Source organism: Homalodisca vitripennis, chromosome 5, assembly GCF_021130785.1.
Source record: "Homalodisca vitripennis isolate AUS2020 chromosome 5, UT_GWSS_2.1, whole genome shotgun sequence".
NCBI lineage: Eukaryota > Metazoa > Arthropoda > Insecta > Hemiptera > Cicadellidae > Homalodisca > Homalodisca vitripennis.
In genome coordinates this window covers 81,207,258-81,228,453 of record NC_060211.1, presented here as the reverse complement: position 1 = coordinate 81,228,453, position 21,196 = coordinate 81,207,258, and the positions used below count along the sequence as shown (strand labels likewise).

The 21,196-nt window shown below is 34.7% G+C and overlaps 1 protein-coding gene across 2 annotated transcripts in view; it reads right to left on the bottom strand.

Moving 5' to 3' along the window:
• Window positions 1-21,196, bottom strand: part of LOC124362441 (histone-lysine N-methyltransferase PRDM16-like) — a 196,960-nt gene that overhangs the window by 57,053 nt on the left and 118,711 nt on the right. For both annotated transcript variants that reach the window (XM_046816949.1, XM_046816950.1), the window contains exon 2: window positions 7,266-7,552. In XM_046816949.1, coding sequence (XP_046672905.1) covers window positions 7,266-7,552 — 287 coding nt within the window. The remainder of the gene's footprint in view (window positions 1-7,265; window positions 7,553-21,196) is intronic.

Sequence of the window (21,196 nt, the reverse complement as noted above, 5' to 3'; positions counted from 1 at the left end):
ACTCCAGGGAGGCCACACAATGTTGAATGTCAGAGCAAGGTGTTCGAGTGAGGCCACAAACAGTTCTCCCCAAGCCACAAGTGGCTCATCCTATCGAGTAGGCTTGTATGTAAACAGCGTCTTAGCTCGACACGGCTCGTTTGTGTCCCCTGGGTCTGACTTGTTTGTACCCTCTCTCATGGCTATTGTTTTATATAGTTTGGTAACTGTGCGATTTCTAATCAGATTCCAGGCTGATTTTGAATTTTACATATTTTTGATAATGCATCATAACGCAAAAGAAAATTTTACAGTAATAAGTATAAAGAAAAATGTAATGAAATTTGTTTCAAAACTATCTGTCATAAGTTTATAAACTAAAAACTGTTTATAAATAAGAAAAATAAATAACGAAATGGTAAAAATTTTGTGAGAATAATTTATGAGTTTTAGTTTACGGATATATATTCAATACACATTTACCAATATGCTTGCAAATGTATAAGAAATAAACCGGCAGCATGGTAGTTAAGGGAGGTGGATAATATAAATTATTATTTCGTTTTTGTTATAAAAGAGGGCTGTGAAAATTAATTTGCTATTTTTAGTGAAGTGAAAGTGTTTTGGAATTACTAAGTTCTATTTTTTTAGGGCGATTTGATTCTATTTCAAACTAACTGCCTCAATTAATAACAATGAGAAAAACCCATCATACGAAAATAAGCCTATATGAACTTGGTTAGTGAATTGAGAAATACTTTCTGAGCAACACAGGTATGTGTTTGTAATCAGTTGTTTACTAAACAAAATACCCTATTGTCGAACACTGAGAGTGTAACTGCTTTAAAGTTGATACTAAATAAGTACAAAGAATAGTTTTAGATAACCTGAATGACCATACAAGAAACAAGAAATCCATTTAATAATATAGACAGATAGTTGATAGACAGTGACACTAACTTCAAACCGAAAAGGTAAGTAGCCTGTAACGTTATAATTAAAATACATGTTTATAATAAAAACTATAAAATTCCTATATTTTTAAGAAATTAAAGTATTTATATATATTGTATATGTTTTAGGCAGTTTTAATTGTTTCTAGCCACTAACGTTAGCTAATTGTAAAGAAGGAACTAGATGAGACCACTTACTCCAAGCATGATATCCCGTGTAAGCACCATTCACACCACTCCAGGACCTCTCTGGAAGTGAAGTCCCCGGATCATACACCCGAATATTTCACACTGTAATCTAATCTAGTCTTTGTTCCCACCCGGAAGCGGTTCCTTGGATGACTTTTTCTCCGGGTCAGAGGTGAGTGGTGGCCGTTGGCGCAACCCGCAGGTCCAACAATAGTCCTGTCACTCATCTGACCTCCCCATGCAACCACCGACACCCCCTAAAGTCACCCTTCGCACCGCAGGCCATCTTCACCTGGTCTCTTTCTCTCTGTTTGTCCTCAACAACATAAACTGGACCGCTCACAATTATACAGCCATTGTCCTCTTGACGTGACTCCTACTGTAGTGGCGGTAACTGACAATCATGACAGTCTGAGTATGGTCCTTCAAACACGAGTGGGCTAATGTGAAAACACTATCTAAATTTTCCTAAATCAGACACAACATTTGACGCATTACACCTTGCAGATACCAGCTCTTCTAATGTAAAAGGATCAGTTAGATCCAGTATGGTGCATTGAGGAAGTTTAATTAGACCACGGACGTAGCCGTAGTCAAAAATAAGATAATGGTGGTGTGTAGAATGAATGAGTGTATCCTTTTAATCTTTTCTATTTAAGCATTACTGTTTCTTACCAATGGTATGAAATGAAAGGCTTGTTATGGTGACTAGAGGTGGCAAGTAGACATGTATAATAAAGAAAATGTCTAAAGTACTCGCTTTGTTCGTTTCTCTATTAATTTATTAATTAAATTACTCGTACCAATTAACTAAAATTAATATTCTCATCAGAGCCATTTTACTAACATGCCAAAAAATTACTTAGAATTTTGTCCAAAATTTAAAAATTTATCTCGAGAACATATTAAAACCAGATGGAAATTCAAATAATCTATAGACTGATTAAGTTTTGCAAAAGATACTCTAGCTTACTAAAGCTTAGTGATGCGAAAGTGCTTTAATATAAGAAATCACAAAATGTTTAGAGATTCAACGGGAATGAGGTCGAGTACACTGGTATGACAACAGAGGCCGATGTAATAAGAGAGAGCCATGTTGCAGGAATAGCTTGGATCGAAACTGGACAACATTGGAACTCATCATAAGTAAAGAAGGAAATATTTTCGTACAGGATGGATTTAGGACAGAGGGCCGAATGACGAAAAGCGAAATGGGCCAGACAGATGACGCTGCTGTCGAGGACAAGAACTGGACAGCGGCCAGCGGTCCAGAGGTCGTACGTCAAGCGCCAGCTGGCTTCGGCCTCAATATCACCCCGACCTCTTCCGCACCCTTACACTCGGCATACTTAATTTCTATACTCCGGGTTATATATGACTCCAATTTGTAGCTATTCGGATGGGCCCGTTTGTCATAATCAGTTAATGGTCGCCTAATGTGACGCGGTGATCCCGCCAGCCCGTCAGTGACTAACTGCATGTTATTATTACAGTCGTGATTCCGGTCCAGACCGTGATGCTGTCGCAGCCGTTACTCTAATTTAGATTCATTATTGGTCAGCGATACAATAGTCAAATATGTTAGTAGTAAAGTTTAAACTATAGTCCATTGTAACATTATGTATGTTAATACTGCACTGTTAAATTTTACTTCTAAAGTATTTTAAATCGTAAATATATCATGGACGTTGAAAAATAATTTTAGAAAATAAAGATGTAACGAAGCTTTCGAGAAATATATAAAGTTTTAAGCGTACATTGGCAAGTAAAAGTATGTGCTGTAACGTTATGTACCAATATTTTCTACATAGCATTTTCTACGTCGTATATTAAAATTTAATGAAATAATAATTAATATTATGAATGTAGAGTGATTTAAAACCTAAGTTTAATCAAACTTAACACTTATTCTACTTCTGTTTTATCAAAACTTCATCCCTTATCGTTGAAATGTCATTTTATTATCATTCCAACTTTGGCTTAGATTTGATTACCTGGAGCATCTTTGGAAGTTAGATGTAAAAATGAACTCTTAAGTGTTGTTTATGGGTTTGCTTTCTATACCTGAATGGATACTAATACATGCGTTATCTACATATGAGCGCGTGATTGTTGTTTCTCAAAACAATGACTTATTCAGAATATTCTGATTATTCAGAAATAATAAGCAATTCAAATTTAGGCTGAGGTGTAAAATACTTTAGTTTTTCCTATAAATGCTCTTTACAACACTCGTTCCATTATTTCCAAAATACATTGTACGTCACTAACTTCTGAAAGCTCCTAATGTACCATTAATGGGAATACTGGGGCCGCTCATCATAAAATTATGTTTCGTTTGTTCAAATGTTGGAACGTTAACTTTGAAATAAATACGTTTTACAAAAAAACATTTGTGGACTCTTAGAACAGATACACTATAATATGATACAAACTATATTTTGTTTACACAATATGAAATCATTGGTAATTATTTCACAAAATTCCTTTGTTGAATGCTATTGTATCTGCACCGGTTAACAATCTGGAAGACAGGGGATGCCTCGGGTGGGAAGGGAAGGGGATGTAAGGACGATTTATAATGCACTGCACGGACGGTCGGAAGTTAAATAGTTAATACGGTGCGGTGGGTCCGCAGTGTAGAGGACACAAAAGCCGTCAAATTGCACCTGTATAATTAAGTAGCAGATACTGCTAATATTATCTAGGCGGGTCAACAGGGGCACAATGCTTGCTCACCATTGTGTTCCGTGCCTCAAATACTGGGCAAGATGACCAATTAATTATTGCCCACTGGACAAACAAGTCACTGCCCGTTCAGCGAATTGATCTGTGAGAGTCTGTGCTGGGATATCGCCAAGAAAAAATATCAACGTGAAATATTTTTACCAATACTATATTCGTTATTTTCATATATGTAAAAAACCCATTGAGGCAATCGATTAATGAATTTTTATTTGGACAGCAATTTAGATAGGAATATTAAATTTTACGATCTTCTTTCATCAAGGAGATTTGAGACTAGAAGACGTTTTTGATTCTTTTTTTTAGTATATTTTATTAACTAAATGAGTAAATTTCGGAAACTTTGACTTTTCAACGAATTCAAAATAAGTGTGCATCAAGTTGAGATCCATGTTAGTATATTAAGTGGACCAAATTTTATTTCACAAATTTCGCACTTGATTGCGTTTACTCTATAACGATTTTTAAATTTAAGTATAATAGACTATCATAGATTTCATTTTTCTGTTGATTTATACCTACTTATCGTGTTTCACCTTAAAACGCCATGTCTGTTTAAGCCATCTATGGGGCCAGAAAATTGTAAAAACAAATAAAGGTTCAAATATTTACTGATTTTCTTTTAATTTAAAACTAAATATTAAATACACGAGACGTATTACCGAATTCAAATAATAATAAGTAATACGCATTAACGTCACATTTGGCTTTTCTTTTTGAAGCGACCAGTCACCAATAAAACATAGACTGTGTAGCATTCACAATGTTTTGGAAAAGCTATTAGCAAGCAATGCGCGATGGCCAAGCAAACAATCCATTCCCCTGAATGAACCCGATGAAGTGCAAACTTGTTGGAACTCGCAATTATTCCATCTCCGCGATCAGAAATCACAATGGTAACTCATCCACTAACCGACTAACCCCGTGAAAAGGGTGAAGATTCGGTGCGCCGTTGAAACCAAACACCAAACAAATCAAATGATTAGGTGAGCCAATTGGTCGGCCAAATCTATTGTCTGTGTGGTGGGACAATGGAGCTAATCAAGGGCCGTGTTTGATGTGCCTGTACTGTACATACAGCAGTGTGCGCGGCGCGGGCCAGTACAGTGGCTAGGTACACGGACAGTGAGGGACAGTTGCGCTTTTGGCGGTACTATTCGCACGCGCACTGCCGCTGGTCGATGTGGCGCGGCTCCCGCCTTGAAAAATACATCAGCCCCCTCTCGGCTCGGTCCCTACCAATACATCTTGTATCACATAAACTCCACATTGGAAGATATTCACAAGATGAAAATTTTCACCGAGATTTGAATTTATAATACCCAATTATTGAAGATAGAAATTTGGAGACCGGTATTGATGTCAAAATTTTAGATAATGTTACAACTGTTTTTCGTACTTTTGAGAAATCTATTTAAAAGTGGTGAATAGATTATAAAAATATCAGCACCATTCTAAAAATTTCCATAATAGAAGTTAGATGTACACCAGACCATGTATCAACTTGCAACAGGCTTCGCTGAATAAGCATGAAAATTTTAAAGTCTATAACTCATTTAAAGCTTGAGATTTCGTGTGGATAGTTAAATACAAACAAGCAATCATAAAAGGAAATATGTTTACAGCCGTCTCAAACCAGAAGTGTCACCCTAATCCGTGAGTACAAATTGAAGTTTCATGCACAATATTCTACATAAAACCATCTCTACAGATATCTAGCGGATAGTTCGGCGACACGTGTTACTGTCACATGTTACAATGTCAAATTACTCTACTCTGAATTACTCATAGGAGTAATGTAACAGTTTTCGCTAACACCTATCCATTATCGAACTTGATATTGGCTGAATAGTAATAAGGCTCAAAATGTCAGTTACTCATCGAATGTCGTGCAAATATACAGACAGATAGACAGAAATGAAACATTTGTCAGCCCTTCAAGGAAAAGGCTTCGCTAACGCTCTACTAAAACCCGAAATAAAAATCTCATTTCTGTTCTCAGTTGTCTAGCTTCCAGTGACTCGGAATCAACAAAACTGCGGTGAATATATTCCTCTTAATCCCCTGAACCCCCACTTGATCACTTAAAAGGAGCGATTTTCTGTATCAATAGATGGAAAACGTGATGTCAGCAAGTGTTTCTGCGGGTGGTGGCTATTAGAGGTGGCCGAGGCCGAGGCCGCGTACAGAGAGCGGGAGGTAACGACTGCTCGTGACATCCCGCAACGAACTCAATTGTCGCCGCAAAAACTGACTGGCTGAGATCAAAGGTGCTGCGGTTAATCCCGGGCGGTCGTGGGCGGTCACGGCAACTGGGTGTCAGCTCTAGCCGTTACCGTTTGTAGTCACAGTGTCACTGGTTCCACAATTTTGTGGAATACCGAACCTTCACGTGCCAATTTGTGTCGTTTGGGCAATCTACCAATAAGTTAATTTAGAATACTACTATTATCATATTGTAGTGAATTTTACATAATGATACATTCGGTATTGGTAGTTCTACTATTGCGTCTTCTGGCTCTCGGACTCCGGCAGGTTCCCGTCCACTGGACACTGGATGAAAACCCCGCGGTCTTTAGGATCCCCGGATTCTTCAAAACGTTACAATTTTCATCCAGGATCTAAGTTTTTAGAATATTTAAGGACTCTTAACTAATCATGGGGTTATTTCAAAATTATAGTGTCCATACCCTCTTCCTATGGAATCGTTCCCAATGTTTGAAAATAGAAGATACTGTTTTTAACTTTTTCTATAAGAGATTTGCTTTTCAGCCTTACTTTGTACATTTCGAGAATCTCAGACAGAATATAGACACAGTAATATAAATTTTAACGTTTTGAAGAGCCCGGGGATCGTAAAGGCCGCGGGGTTTTTTAATATATATATATATATATATATATATATATATATATATATATTGTATACTGAATCCTTATTGAATACAGTGAGAACATTGTATAGGTATGTTTCTTTAACTGCTTAAAAATGACTAGTGAAAAAAGAAATATAGTTCAGCGATCCCACGGCACGACATAGAAAGTACCATTTAATAATTATAGCACAACACTATCAAATTCCGTTTATTTACCTAAGTACTAACTTCAGTTATGCGTCTTTTTGGATTGTACTAAATTTAATTTGGATTATCTTTGATGATTAATGTTCTAAAAGCTAAAACATCCATGGTTTATTATAGCCGAATTTACATTCCATATATTATAATCAACAATGTCTAATATTTAAAAAATCATTAAAGACGAAGGTAGTTTAAGATTAAGCACTTGTGTATTTCTGGCATGTGTTAGGATGTAGGGACCAAGTCTACCACAGGTGTTGCGCCTTCAAAACGCTGCAGCATTACAAGGAACACTAAGGTGTAGACAGATTGCCGTACTCACCTCCCAGAAGGCTTGAGGGTCTGAGGGCCGCTCCGTGGTCCACTTGCCCAGGTAGGGCCCGAACCTCGTCCCTCTGGGGATGGTTTGTCTCGCCCAGACCCCGTAGGTCCTCAGCTCTAGCTCGGGCGGTAAGAGGAAGTCTCTGGTAGGATCCTTCGCTTCCAGCTCCGGCGTGCTCGGCTCATCCTTGAGGTCTATCCCCTCGTCTTCTTGGTCCTTGACCCTCATGTCGCCCAGCTCGTCGTGCTCGCTGTGGCCCGTGTCTCCTTCTCCCTCGTCACTGCTTCCTGCAACACGTAATATTCATCATTCAAATCTGATGACTGTTTTAGCGTAATTTGTACATACGGTTCAGATAACGTAAAACTTGAGAAAATATATAATACTTTACCGCTACCAAATAAACGTGTTATTTCAAATTTTCGAATTGACTTTACCCGCTTTCAAATCTCTAACAATGTCTTAGTAAACGTATATTCGGATAATGTTGTATTAAAGAAATATTGAGTATTATTTCAGAAAAATGAAAACACAATATAAGCCGGTATAAGAGCCGGCTGTAAAAAAGCTACCTGGAGTTTTAACTAATAAGAACAATGTTAAACTTCAAATACTTTTACGCCCTTATTTTTCCATTAAATTATTGGAGAGATCTAGTTTCTAAATATTCTTATAATATTAAAAGATTTTTTTAATTCGCATCCAATTTCTAATCATTTAAAAATTATAAAGTACAAACAAATTAAGACATATTTCTGGAAAAATTTTTAAATATCTAAAACATAAAACGTGTTTGGATTCGTATTAATCATATCTTTTAAATGAGACATCTCATTTTATTGGACTAAAACTGCTGTTATATTTATGTTTAACATTGTTCTTATGGGGTTACCATCAAAATGGCCACTGGTATTTTCAGCTGAAATAGGTTTTACTTCGTGAACTGGCAATACGAACTTTATGTGTATACTTATATGGTGGATAACCTTATTAAATTGAGACAGGGGTATTATTCAGTGGTTATTACAATATACGATGTCTAAACCCTAGTTTTTGTATCAAGCAATGTCGACAGTTTGGGTTAATCAGCGTTGTGAACACGCGTGTCACCACGCTTCTCGCGGGTCGTGTAAACAACAAGTATGTAACTGACAGCTGACGTGTCAACAGCGGCATCGTAGCCACAGCAGACACTACGTACTGACCATGTGAGCCGTCTGAATTGGCGAACACCTGTTTTTGTTTACTTCCAGGAAGTGGTGATGGCAACGAAGACGTGAGGTCACGCCGGCAATCGTAGGCACTAAACAATGCACGCTGTGTTCCAGCCACGGGATCGTGACTTGGATCCAGCTCGCTCTGGGTGCCATCGATCTACACTGATTGATTTGGAATACTTACGCTCTTGTTTATGGCTGTTGTCGTGATGACCTTGTATTTGAGGCTCTGGAGCTTGACAGCAATGCGAAGTTCAGTAACTAACATCTAGGACTTCTTAGAACTTAGTTGAACGAATGGTTTTGAATTTAAGGGCAGTCAAAATGAGTATGTCTCAGCAGTGGACAATTTTTCTTTCAATTACAAATTGGGATTATGCTCAATTCATTCACATTCAAACCAAATCTTGCTATTGAAATTTTCCATTTGTACTATTGTATAAACGAAATTTTGATTTCCAGTCACGCCGAAACTAGGTTTATGAAATAGTCTTGTATTTGATTCACGCATTGTGGTTGAAAAACCTTTTACGAAAGAACCACGAGTATGATATGATCTGTAAACAGGCCATTTCATTTAGATGGCGAGTGGTATGCCTTGATTAATTAGTTTCATGAACTTAGTTAGGTTAACTTAAGTTGATGTTGAGGTGTCACTATAATCCTCTCGTAGAACAACAGTAACAAGACGGATAACATAGTTCTCTCATCGTGCACGATGAATTAACCCGGTTTCTGACCGTACCAGAGCGTATAGTAGTTACCCAAATATTGGCCGTTTTGGTAAATTCAGGCATATAAATGGTAGGGCATGATGTAACATTACCATCAGAACTGCAAAAATAGTCTTGGACTAGAAGAGTTGAACATTTTTAACGAACCAATTCTTTATTCTTTTTTCATTAATCCGTTATTGCCACCATTTCCACATCTACCTGTTTTAATACTTACTTTACTTGACTTTGTATAATCAGTTCTGGCTAATAAAATTTGATTCATTCAAAAAGAGCGGTTTGCATACAAATGGTTCCTCCAACAAAGGGTTGATCAGTAGGGTTAGATCATTAAAATAGGGTATGATTTAGCAGATAGTGGTTCACATTTCTCAGGATGGTTCAAAACTTGGACACTCCAACTTCCAGGCGGTAGAATTCTACACATACGATAGGGAAGTTCGATCGATTATTTCATCTATGATATGGAGTGAAATGTAATGTATTTATTTTGAGGCGAATGTAGTGTTGCTTTTGCGATCTCCTCCACTCATTCACACGTCATCTCGGACATTAGTTTTTGATCACCCATTCTAATGTTAAAAACAGCTTTCTTGTTCTCAAATTGAGTGAATTAAAAGCTAAATCGAGCACGACTGACTCACGGATTCGATACATAGGCTCAAATAGATAGTGGAAGCCTGCAAGTACAATTTGCATTTCCATAAGTTAACTCTGCCCACACTGACTGTTATCAGTAAAGGACGAAGACTTAGTGATAAGGACCGCACTAAGCCTGGGAACGCGGCTCTCTTCCGGACCGCTCCCGTATCTCACATCTCTGCTCTACCCGACTGTGGTCATTTATCAACCGTTTGCCGGAAGTCTACTTAATTATATAAAAAAAATTGCACACGTTTGTGGTCGAAAAGTTTACATTACTCTTCAACAATAATACTGTTCTAGAATATTTCAAAACGTTCCAGTACCTTTGTTAGTCTGCGTGGCTTGACGTATAGTCTTGGTAACTATATACTGTACCTACATTTATGTTATGATAATAGGACCTTGTGAGTTATGATAATAGGTCTCTGAATCTATAAATTATTACATTACTTATTTGAAATTTACACAGTTTAACACTTGGTTTACACCATAATACTTTTAATTGAATGTGCATTTTTCTTAATATAAAATTCAGCCAACGATATTTATTATGGTGTTTTTGCTGTTCGTTTTAAGTTATAATTTATTCATGTCAGTTTGAAATACAATAAAAAGCATGATCCAAGTACAGAGCCCTAAATTAAACCTGTTTTATTGTATCGTAAGTGGTACAACGTTGTACAATAAACTGCTTAACTTGTAGTTAATTAATAAATTAAAACTTTTTTCTCTTGATCTACGCCCACCGAATTGAACCTGTTTTTTGTTTTAAATTCAGCCAAAACCCATTACCATCGTATGAACTATCTATAGCTTCTTCTGTGTGCAACATATTCATAAAATAGTTTCAATTTTTTTATTTTTATTTTTATATAGAGTTCGAGTGAATTAACCAAATATTGTAAAACATTTATTTTGAAGAAGCTGTAAGTTATACAAAAAATATACCTTTACATGTTTTAAATAATTAGTTTCTGTTATTATGGTATAGAACATTTTTATAAGTGAAGACATTTTTATTGATTCCGAAAAAAATTATAATTGTAAAAAATGTGTAATTTTATAAACTAAATTAAATTTGGTAACTAGTTGACCGCATGAGAGGAAATGTACAGAGCTCTGCTAGGCTGAGGGCTGAAGGGGCGGACAAGGGTCCTATGGCGGACGACAGTAAGCAAACACGGGCAGAGCGAGTAAAACACGCGTGTTGACCATGTACAGTAACGGGGTAATTGGAGTAATCAGTCCTGCCTGTGTGAGTAAGACAAAGGTACCAGATTAGTCTATTGTTGGGCCATCAACTATGCATGCTCCCGTCAGATATACTCGCTACACAATGGTCCACTCTGTAATGACCAGGGGCAGCGCTCAGATAAAATTATCTGCTAAAACAGTTTTATATTGAACACTGTTTTTCCTTTCAATCTGTTTTCTTTATAGCACATATTTCATTAAATATTAATTTGGCGTACGACTTATCACGTGCGATATTTCTTCATGAATGGTGTGGAGAGATCCTGGTAGAAATTTGAAATATGCAAAAAATAAGTTCCATTATTACAAACAACACAAAAATATACTAATTTGGCAATATTCTTTAAAATTATGTCAATACAATTTTGAATTTATGCACATTTTATTTATATCATTAAAAGTCAAATAATAATTTTATATATATATATATATATATATATATATATATATATATATATAATGATTATTATTAACAGAACGTCACTCAGTGCATGTCAGAAGTGCTCTAAAGGAACCTTGATTACTTTCATACTTATTTGGGATAATTAATTATTTATTTTCCCCTTTTTTATAATAATTCCTGCCATATTCGCTGTTGAACAGGTGTTACGTTGGGCAGAATTGAGGGCGACGAATAAGCTGGAGGCGTTGGTACTCTCCTGTCAAAGATATAAAATTACCCACTGTCTTGGAGGAAGGAATTGATATTCTAGCACATATGTGATTCATGGAAAGATAAGACTGGAACGGGAGTGCGCTTGTCCAAATTAGAACTGGACCTCAGAAGTCCGGATTATGTACAATACTCAAATTATAGTTATATTCTTGAGCTTGTATTGAGACTTTCTCGGTTGTTCCACATCATAGATCACAAAACCACGTAAGACGAACAGAATAAGTGTAACAATTCGTCACTGTTTTTAGAAGCAAAGTATCCACTCATAACAAATGAATGAAGAGCAGAATCGATAAAAATTTCAAAGAACGGTTTGTAAACCCTGATATCATCAACAAACTGTTTTATTCTAAAAGAAATATTGCTTCACTGAAGAAAGCTTGAGCCTTGAGTCCGCCTGACCAAGTGTCTCAATAAACATGCATAATAATTAAGACATGATAATAAGGTAGAGGTATTTAGACCATCTCATTCAAAATACCTTTAAATTGGGACAGGATAGCTATAACATTTGTAATTATAATATTTTATAAATTTTTAAGATATTCTAAAATTCTTCTGACGTTTATAAATAAGACTATTAGACATCCAATTTTGAAATCCTTGTTTTTATAAATTACTAATGAAGTAAATTCCAATCAGACTTGACAAGTTATTTTAGCAGAATTAGGAACTCAATTTGTGAGATGTTGCGTTATTTGGAGGGGTAGTTCCTCACTGCTAGACAGGGTGGCTACAAGGTACTGTCGGATGTTCCTAGAACTCTATCGCCGCAAGATGTTGACAGGGGATGACGCTTCCTGCCTCGTTCTACCGCCCTGTCTGATTATGATTTTATAGCGGGCTGGGTCGGGTGTCTCGGATTTGCCGCCCTTGTTTGACCCAGGGGTTGCTAAAACCTGGACAAACGTCGGGCCCGATAGCGGCAGATTAGAGACCGGGTCGTAAACCAGAGGATCTGGACTGCTCGATCCCGATCGTCCAGATTTTCACATCCAGAACACAAGGAGGGTACTCGTTATAAAGAACGTAGTCTTTTGGAACACTATTGTTTTTTAAGTCCTGTCTAAATATGCAAAACTTACTTTAGATTCCTCTTACTCTTCGTGCATACTGTACATTTTTTACTTAGAAGTCGTCACCATATGCTGTAATCTTGTTTTAAAAATCACAAATAGGATACTTTTTTAAAGGTCACAAGATTGAAAAAATCACTATTTGAAGAACGGCATTCGAATATTCATTTAATTCTTCTGTTACATACGAAGTTTTCTTACTTACAAACTGAACTGCACAGGTTTAATCATTTAAATATTTTCCAGAACTTAACAAATCATTGCAGACCAGATAGCATTGTATGTTAGTACTAAAATTTCGGAGAAATCACGCCATCGCCTGAAGCCAGCTGGGCTGACAACACAGCTGATCATAGCAGTCAGCACATTGTTGTCTGCGGGGCGTCTAGGATATCTCAGCTGACTCGTCTCGTGAACTGGTGAGGTATTTCATTCATAATTCCAGCCATTTGAGTCAATGGAAATCTTATGCAAAGTAAGGAACACTTCTGCCCTTCTTGCTGGCATGAAAGCACAAAAATCGGCGATTATTGTGATGATGGCGGTGTTGACGATTGTTTGTGTGATAGTGCTATCTCGGACTTGATAGTGGCGTATCTAGAACTTTAGTATACTTAATTAGATACGAGTCATAAACTCTCTGAGAATCATGGTCCAGCTGAAATAAAATTACCAAACCTAAACGCGTGTAAAATGTTCGCACCAAGAAGATAAAAACGGATGATGGTAGGATGATTAAAGTGTATTCGCCTGATATTCATATTTGTATTAGTAAAAATAATTCTAGAGTGACAGGTATAAGTAACATTCCTAATTACAACTACTTTAATCTTGCTTTCTCTGATGAATTCCAATTATCGCGATTGACCGCTCAGATCGCCCAACGAGCTACGCTGGCTAAACCCAACGCATCTATCATGGATAGTTCTCGTTACTGTTGCTGGGCTGGATAACGATCTGCAGATATACGATGTATCTCGTATCTTCAATATCAATAGTGTTGTATTTTTCAATTTTAAATTCTTGAAATTATACAATGTGATTTAATACCAAAGTTAGCAGCAAAATTATAGCCTTAGATTCGATTACTTTTCCAGCTTAAACACCCTCCAGAATACGCTTGTTTGGTTAGGACCGCTGGTATAGGAAATTACATAATTACCCCTAACTGAATTAAAGTCGTATACCTTCTGCTGCAAAAAACTACTCCACTGTCACTATGGTCTATTTGAAATGACGCTACCGGTTTAATTAAAATTGTAGAAAAATCTCTGAGACTGGTAATAGACTAATTATTATTTATGTATTAGTACACACAAATGCCAATTTTGTATTTTAAGGTAAATTGTGAATTTATACGATTGGATGTGAAGAGTGCAAAGAATGCTCGTTAATTTTGTAAGCATGAAAGGTCTTGTCAGGGCCACGAGGAAAATGAACCACATCATGATCTTGGCTATGGCTATACATTTAAAATTCCAAGAAACAAGTGTTTGGATCCTAAAATTATCCTTTTGCCATCCAATGAGTACAAACAGAATGCTCCGAGAATTTAGTAAGACCACCACTGGTGTAAATATTACAATAAGATACTTGGAGGCATACGTTTGAGCCAACGTTTGCGTGTCTTTGTCAGTCAATACAGGAGCTATTAGAGACATAAGACTTGGAAAGTTGCCGAGGAACATTGTTCGGGTTCACCAGCGCTAAGATTACAGGTCAGCATTAACCTAATGCTTAGTCATAATCGTATAGTCCTTGAATTCTGAGTATTAAGTAATAAAGCTTTCTAAAATTCAATCGATCTCACATATTTTATCGACGGACCAAACGATATTTGTCTTAGACGAGGTGTACAAGATAGATACCTGTATCTCTGAGTTTAAAATATTTCCTACGATAAGGAACAGAAACTTTTGGACATTTTCCCTCTGTGGGTTCAACATAAAGACGTACTATTAAGTTTCGAGATCTGCAATCCGATATCTTCCTCAAGTGGATCACTAACCTACCTCGTATTTTCCGACTGAGGAGAATATCAGATTGCAAAATCTCGAAACTAAGTGTTCCTTCTCATGTTTTTTCCTTCAGTAGGAAGTGTTAACGCACCTAAGGGCTCCGTTTATCCAGTGAGCTTCTAATTTAAGGGACTCCCTTGTCTTCAGCATATGTTCACCCGATAAAACCTTCTGTATTTTTTGCCGAGTGCGCCGAGGGTATCGCTTCACTCCAGAAGGTTCTTGTATTACTTCCTCATGTTGTGATTATTAGATTAGTATGTTTATACTCTGTAGCATCTCCTCAGTTACATTGCCTACTGTCAACTTACCTCGTGCAGTGACGTATGCTCTTCTCAACTGAGCCCATATTTTGTGTAATTGACTGTAGGAAAATGATCTAGAAATTACATCATAAGAATAATAAAAAATTGCATTTTGTTCCTTTTAACAGTAGAATTATGGAAGATGTCTCTTTTAGAGATCTTATTAAAATGCATTCCAGATGCTTTTTACTTTTTCCTGTAAAGTTTATACTTTTTGAATATTCAAACCATGAATTATATAAAGAAAAAGTCTTTAAATAAGAAAACAAAGTTTTAAATTTGGATCTTAACGACAGGAAATATCTGAAAAAGTTTAATTTCATAAATATTCCTTACAATGAGGCCTTGATTACAATTTTAATTCACTTAACACGTATATATGGTTGGCGTCCCATAATGAACACAATATATGAAGTAAATTGCCGCGACGGATTATTATTCTACCTAGCTCTCTAACTGTTATGTGAAAATGTCCATAAAAATTTCTAGATGACTTTTACACAGAGTGAAAGTTGTAGCGTGAAGGGCAATCACCTGATTAACTCAAAATTCAGTGTACCCACGATCCTCTAAATGTCACTCTGAATCTAAGTAGAGCCCCATGTCTTTGTTGTTCTCGCACTGACCACGTGTGTGTAAGCAATGTGGTTACTTTGGTTGTCAACTGCCACTTGAACACGACCAGGCGGGATTGGGATTATCCCAGTGTCGGCCTCCCTCACACGCCTGCCGCCGCGCCGCGCCGCACCGCTCTACCGACTACTGTACGGTACTCTGCAGTCAACGATGGTGTCAACAAACAGAATATAGCCTGCGCTCAGCACTCAATTGGTTTACTGTTTAATGTCTTATTGTTCTCCGTCCAAACACTACAGTACCGTATTTATACACTGAATTGATAAATCGGGGACAATAATGAATCAAATAACCAATTTTTATCAAATTTAATTCGATTTGATTGAAACAAATTTATAATATTACATTTCTAGACGTGTTCCCAAATTACTAAACCGTTACTTATGCGTTTTTTAAATTAAAAGTGTATTTCTTTATTGACATTGTAGGGTTATATCAAATTTACGCAAACCACCGTTTAACACATTATTGTGGTTTAAGACATCTAAGACACATTAAACGTTATGAACTTGGATATCTTTTCTACAGTTTTATATGACAATTTAATCTATTTAATGTCAGCGTTTATCACAATACAAGTAATTGTAAATGTCTGATTTAAAAATTGGGAAATACAAAATCAAATATCAAAGGTTAAGAAACATTAACCTACTCAAAGATTTTAATTATCAAATAAATAATTCAATGTTTAAACTAGGCTATATTAACATAACAGTTTTAATAGGATTTATAAAAGAGCGAGTTTTATACCCATAAATAACTTCTCTAAAAGTCAATAAGTAGTATTAATATTAAAATACACACTTTGTGTTATCACTAGTGAAGTTTCCTGATATGAATATTATATGAGTTTTAGTCTAATTGTTTTTCTACAATAACTTTACCGAGCATAATATACTAAAGCAAATTAAGGTACAAAAATAAAATACAAACTGTTATAACCGTTTATTCATTACGTTAAACAGTCCAAGAGTCGTATGATTGATAAATGTTTTGTAGTGATACAGTTGATACAGAAAAATTCACTCAATTGTTCCAACGGTAACAAAACATTTACCAAAAATAACGAACTAAAACGTCAAATAACCGAGAAAAACATAATTAGTAATTGACCGCTCAAAAACCTGGGCGCTAATTGTATCCCCTAACAAAAACAAAAATAAACAAACAAACCCGCCGATTACATAAAATAATCACACGGAGAAAAATGTACAATAGAAAATTAAAATGACTAATTAAAACTAGAGATAAAATATTCAACTATTGTAGCCCGTTAAAAGTGAGCGTTCGTTCGGAAACACCCGCACAAAACATTGCTCAGTTTTAATTCTCGCTGATTATACAAACAAAGAGAGGGATTTGTTATTTCCCAATATTGGCTACATTGGATGAATGAATATTTAGTTGGATTGAGGAACCAGACAATGGGGCTACGGTCGGTGTAGTGTCCAAGAACCTTTTGTTTACGGCTTGTTCCACTACCATTGTTCTGGTATTTTTTCATTTATTCCATGACGCTGTCGAAAGCTCGGTTTTAGGTTTTACGTTGCCGGATTAACTAAAACGCAGTTCGATTGTTTTGTAATTTACAAACTGGAACATTTAACACCGGCCTTGTTTGATGGTAAATATACGTGTTTACAGTGTTTAATAGTTTGGCTTGTTAACTAGCCAATGTATTCTCAACACGTGTAATAGTCAATAAAACTAGTTTGTTAAATTAGGTAATTTTTAGCAGATAAATTTGTTAAGTTACTTCTAAATCAATTAAGGTAAGATCCCACAATTATTTCAAAATGTTATTTTTTACTGCTTTAACTATAATTTCTCAAGCACAAATAGTTTTTTCTTTAAAAAGTACCAACCGTGTATCGGATTTAGTATTACAGCCCTTTTCAAATGTTGAATTTAGCTCCAGTTCACCTTCCTATTATTACACCCCTATTTTGTTCGAGACTCAGACCATTAGATTTGAGGGAAAAGGGAGTTTAGGTATTGTAAACATCTTGAAATTGTCTCCGGAAAACAAACATTTTGTATAAATCAAAATACGATTAATATAAAGACTTATTGTTTCAACTCATTGATTTGTTGATAAACAGAATGACTCTAGTGATTCTTGTCCTTAGTGATTGTGTGACTTACATACAGTGTATGCGTAAGCAATAGTAACTGCCGATACACAAAAGATAAACAAGTGTTTCAACATTGAATAGGAAAACTTAGTTGGTGGTTTATTAAATTAAAATAAAAGAGCGGGATATGTTTATTTTTGTTAAACATCGATAATTCTAAAGCGGTTAGAGTACGGTGCTAAAAAACATCAATTGAAATCCTGTTTTACTGCTCCTAGTTAAGGAAAAGAGTGCCACATCACCATTAAAATCTTTAATCTACTCCAACAATCTAGCTACCAAATGATTTTTCTTTTAGGATTAGCGTTTATATTTTTTTTGCACAACGTAATAATGTAAATAAAATTTTAATTACAAAAATCTAAACTAAAAGGGCCACATTTATGCCAGAGAAAGTGAGACAGAACAATTCATTGTCGGAAGAACTATTTTTTATTACACGAACCCATTTCACCACTTTCTGTGGTTTAGCTACTCAATTGTCAAAAACGTTTTGTATATATTAAAACAGAAGATTATATTTGACTTTGAGTTCTTTACTCCAAATGAAATTTGTCTTCAAAACTGAAAATTCAATTAAATTTAACCAAACTTTCTCATTAATTTTAAAATACTTCATTAGTAAAAACAAACATGTTCATATAACATTTCAATTAATGTAACTGAAAAGGTAAATTACAATCTACTTTGAAAATGTTGCAAATGGATGAACATTTGTACGACACGCATATAAAATACCAAAATTACCGCTACTAAGAGAAATTGAGACACAGGGTGCATAGGATAATTTAAAGTCAGCCAGAAATAATATTAAAATATTGTTTACACCTCAAAAACGTTAACATTGCTCTATTTCAAAAATATTACATTACCAAACTGGAGTATTTTCTTGATTATTGCAATCTGTTTAAAATAATTTTTTCAAAGTGAAGCTGTACGCATTTTGTATCTTAGGAAGATAACCCTCTGATAACGGTTTGTTTTTGGGGTTCTAAACATGTAAAATAATATATGTACTTTTAATAAGATACTTTAGGGCGATCATTATGTGGATCTTACGCATTCTGACAGATAAAGAAAAACAAGAAATTACATTTTTATGCAAAAATGGGGATTTTTTTATCTCTAAAAGTACGAATTTTACTATGATATTGCCTTTGTTTAAAATGAGTAACATTACGAAATATTTTAAGCAAATAAGTTTTAAGTCACGTAACTATTTATAAACAGAAGGAAATGTTATATAATCTTAAATTAAAGCAAAAGATAAAAAAGAGGAAAGCGTGTATAAAACTATATTCTACAAATGAAGCACAAGGTTAGGGTAACATAAAAAACATATTTAAACTTGAACTGACTTATTATTTAATATTTTGAGTTCAACTAAAATCATATTAAATATCCATGAATTATATCTTTACACATTTAATGGGCTTATATTTATTATATACAGCTGAATGAATACAATACATATCTTATGTAAGTAAAACCGAAAATTCAAAGGTAGTTAAAATATTAAAAGAACAACATATTTGTTACCAATTCCCAAATTTAAACCTTGCAACAAATTTATACAACATTCTATCCATTTTAAATAAATAAACATCCCTTAGAAAAAGGGAAATACTCAGTATTTAAATACCAAATATACACGTAAATCGCGAAAGTCCCCAGGACTAAGAGGGTTAAACTTATGTTATACTTTTAGGACATCAGGTAAGTTTTTTGTCTACTCTCAAGTGATAGACTCCATCCCCTTTAGTTGTTGCTGATACATACACAGTTATGGTTTCTTCTACAAAAAAATTAATCACAACTGTAAAAATCAAATGCCTCTGCAGTAAACTGAAACCGCTTAAGAACACTAAGATTGTATTTAAAGTATTTATTTTTCGTAAGTTGAACCTGTTAATAGGATACAAGTTGACAGGATATGCGACACTATGTTAAAGTGAAAAATTAAGTTATAGTTATATATAGATAGTTACTTATGTGTATAAATTATTACTCCAATATTTATTGAATGAATAATATTAATTATAGATGCTAATAGCCCTCTCGGAGAAGAGTTAGTCGAGTGTCTAGCGGGTTGCTTCTTGATAATGAAGGCGAAGCGCGCCCTGCAATACAAAATTGGTTGCTTGTGTTGTTATTGTCTATTATATTTAATGGATATATTTCTAATATTCATATCTGTGAACAATTTTAGACATATTTATGCACCGGTACATATTCTATGTCTGTGATTTTGTTTGTGTAAGATAAAGTAAACATCAATACATAATTTAGTTTAGGTTGTAGTTACATTTTTTCTTAGTTTAATTTGTTTTTCAATAAGATGTATTCATTTACATAACCTATTGTATTTATTCCCAACCCAACTCCCTAACTAACGTCATTTATAAATCCTTGTACATTTTTTAATTCTCAAATACATCCATTTGTTGTCAGAATACACATCAATCAATATACACCTCACGTATTCCGTTACCGTATTATTATTTATTTTTTAGAACTGAAACGGTTGGCCACAGTACCAAATAAACCACCAGCATATTTTTCACATAAATTTATACTATACTTGTATAAACGCCATCCGCAATAAAAATAAACCATTTAATTTACTAAAGATACTCTAATCAACAATGATAGGAGCCTAAAATAGTTTTCATAGAAAAGTATTGATAATTTACTGTTACAATTGTTATATGAGCAAGTAAATAAATGATTTCTTATAAATTATAGTTATGGTTTATATAAATCGTACAAAAACAATTTTAAATACTACAACATGTGATATGTAGAGTCGCCAATTGTTTGATTTATTTCGTAAGATAATAATGCTTTTTAATCGGTTATTTCAAAACATAATCTTATTTGAAAAATGTATGAATTACTATTTTTAACTTGTAACTATGTTAAAGAATTACGTTAATATTGTAGTTTTATAAAACTCAGTAACAAACAGTTAATGTACTTTAGAAAGTATAATTGTAATGGATGTACTTACTGTGCATTATATTTTTTATCAAATGTTAATACAACTGCAAATTAACTTTGGTTGAGAATTATTCATCTAATATGTACATTTTATAGAACAACATAACTATATTATAATTATGTATGTGCATTTTAACAAAAGAAGTGACCGATTTGTTTTGTTGGATTATCGGAACCTTAGTTTAATATCAAATTTATACTAATAATTATATTTTGTCAAATATATGTATGTACA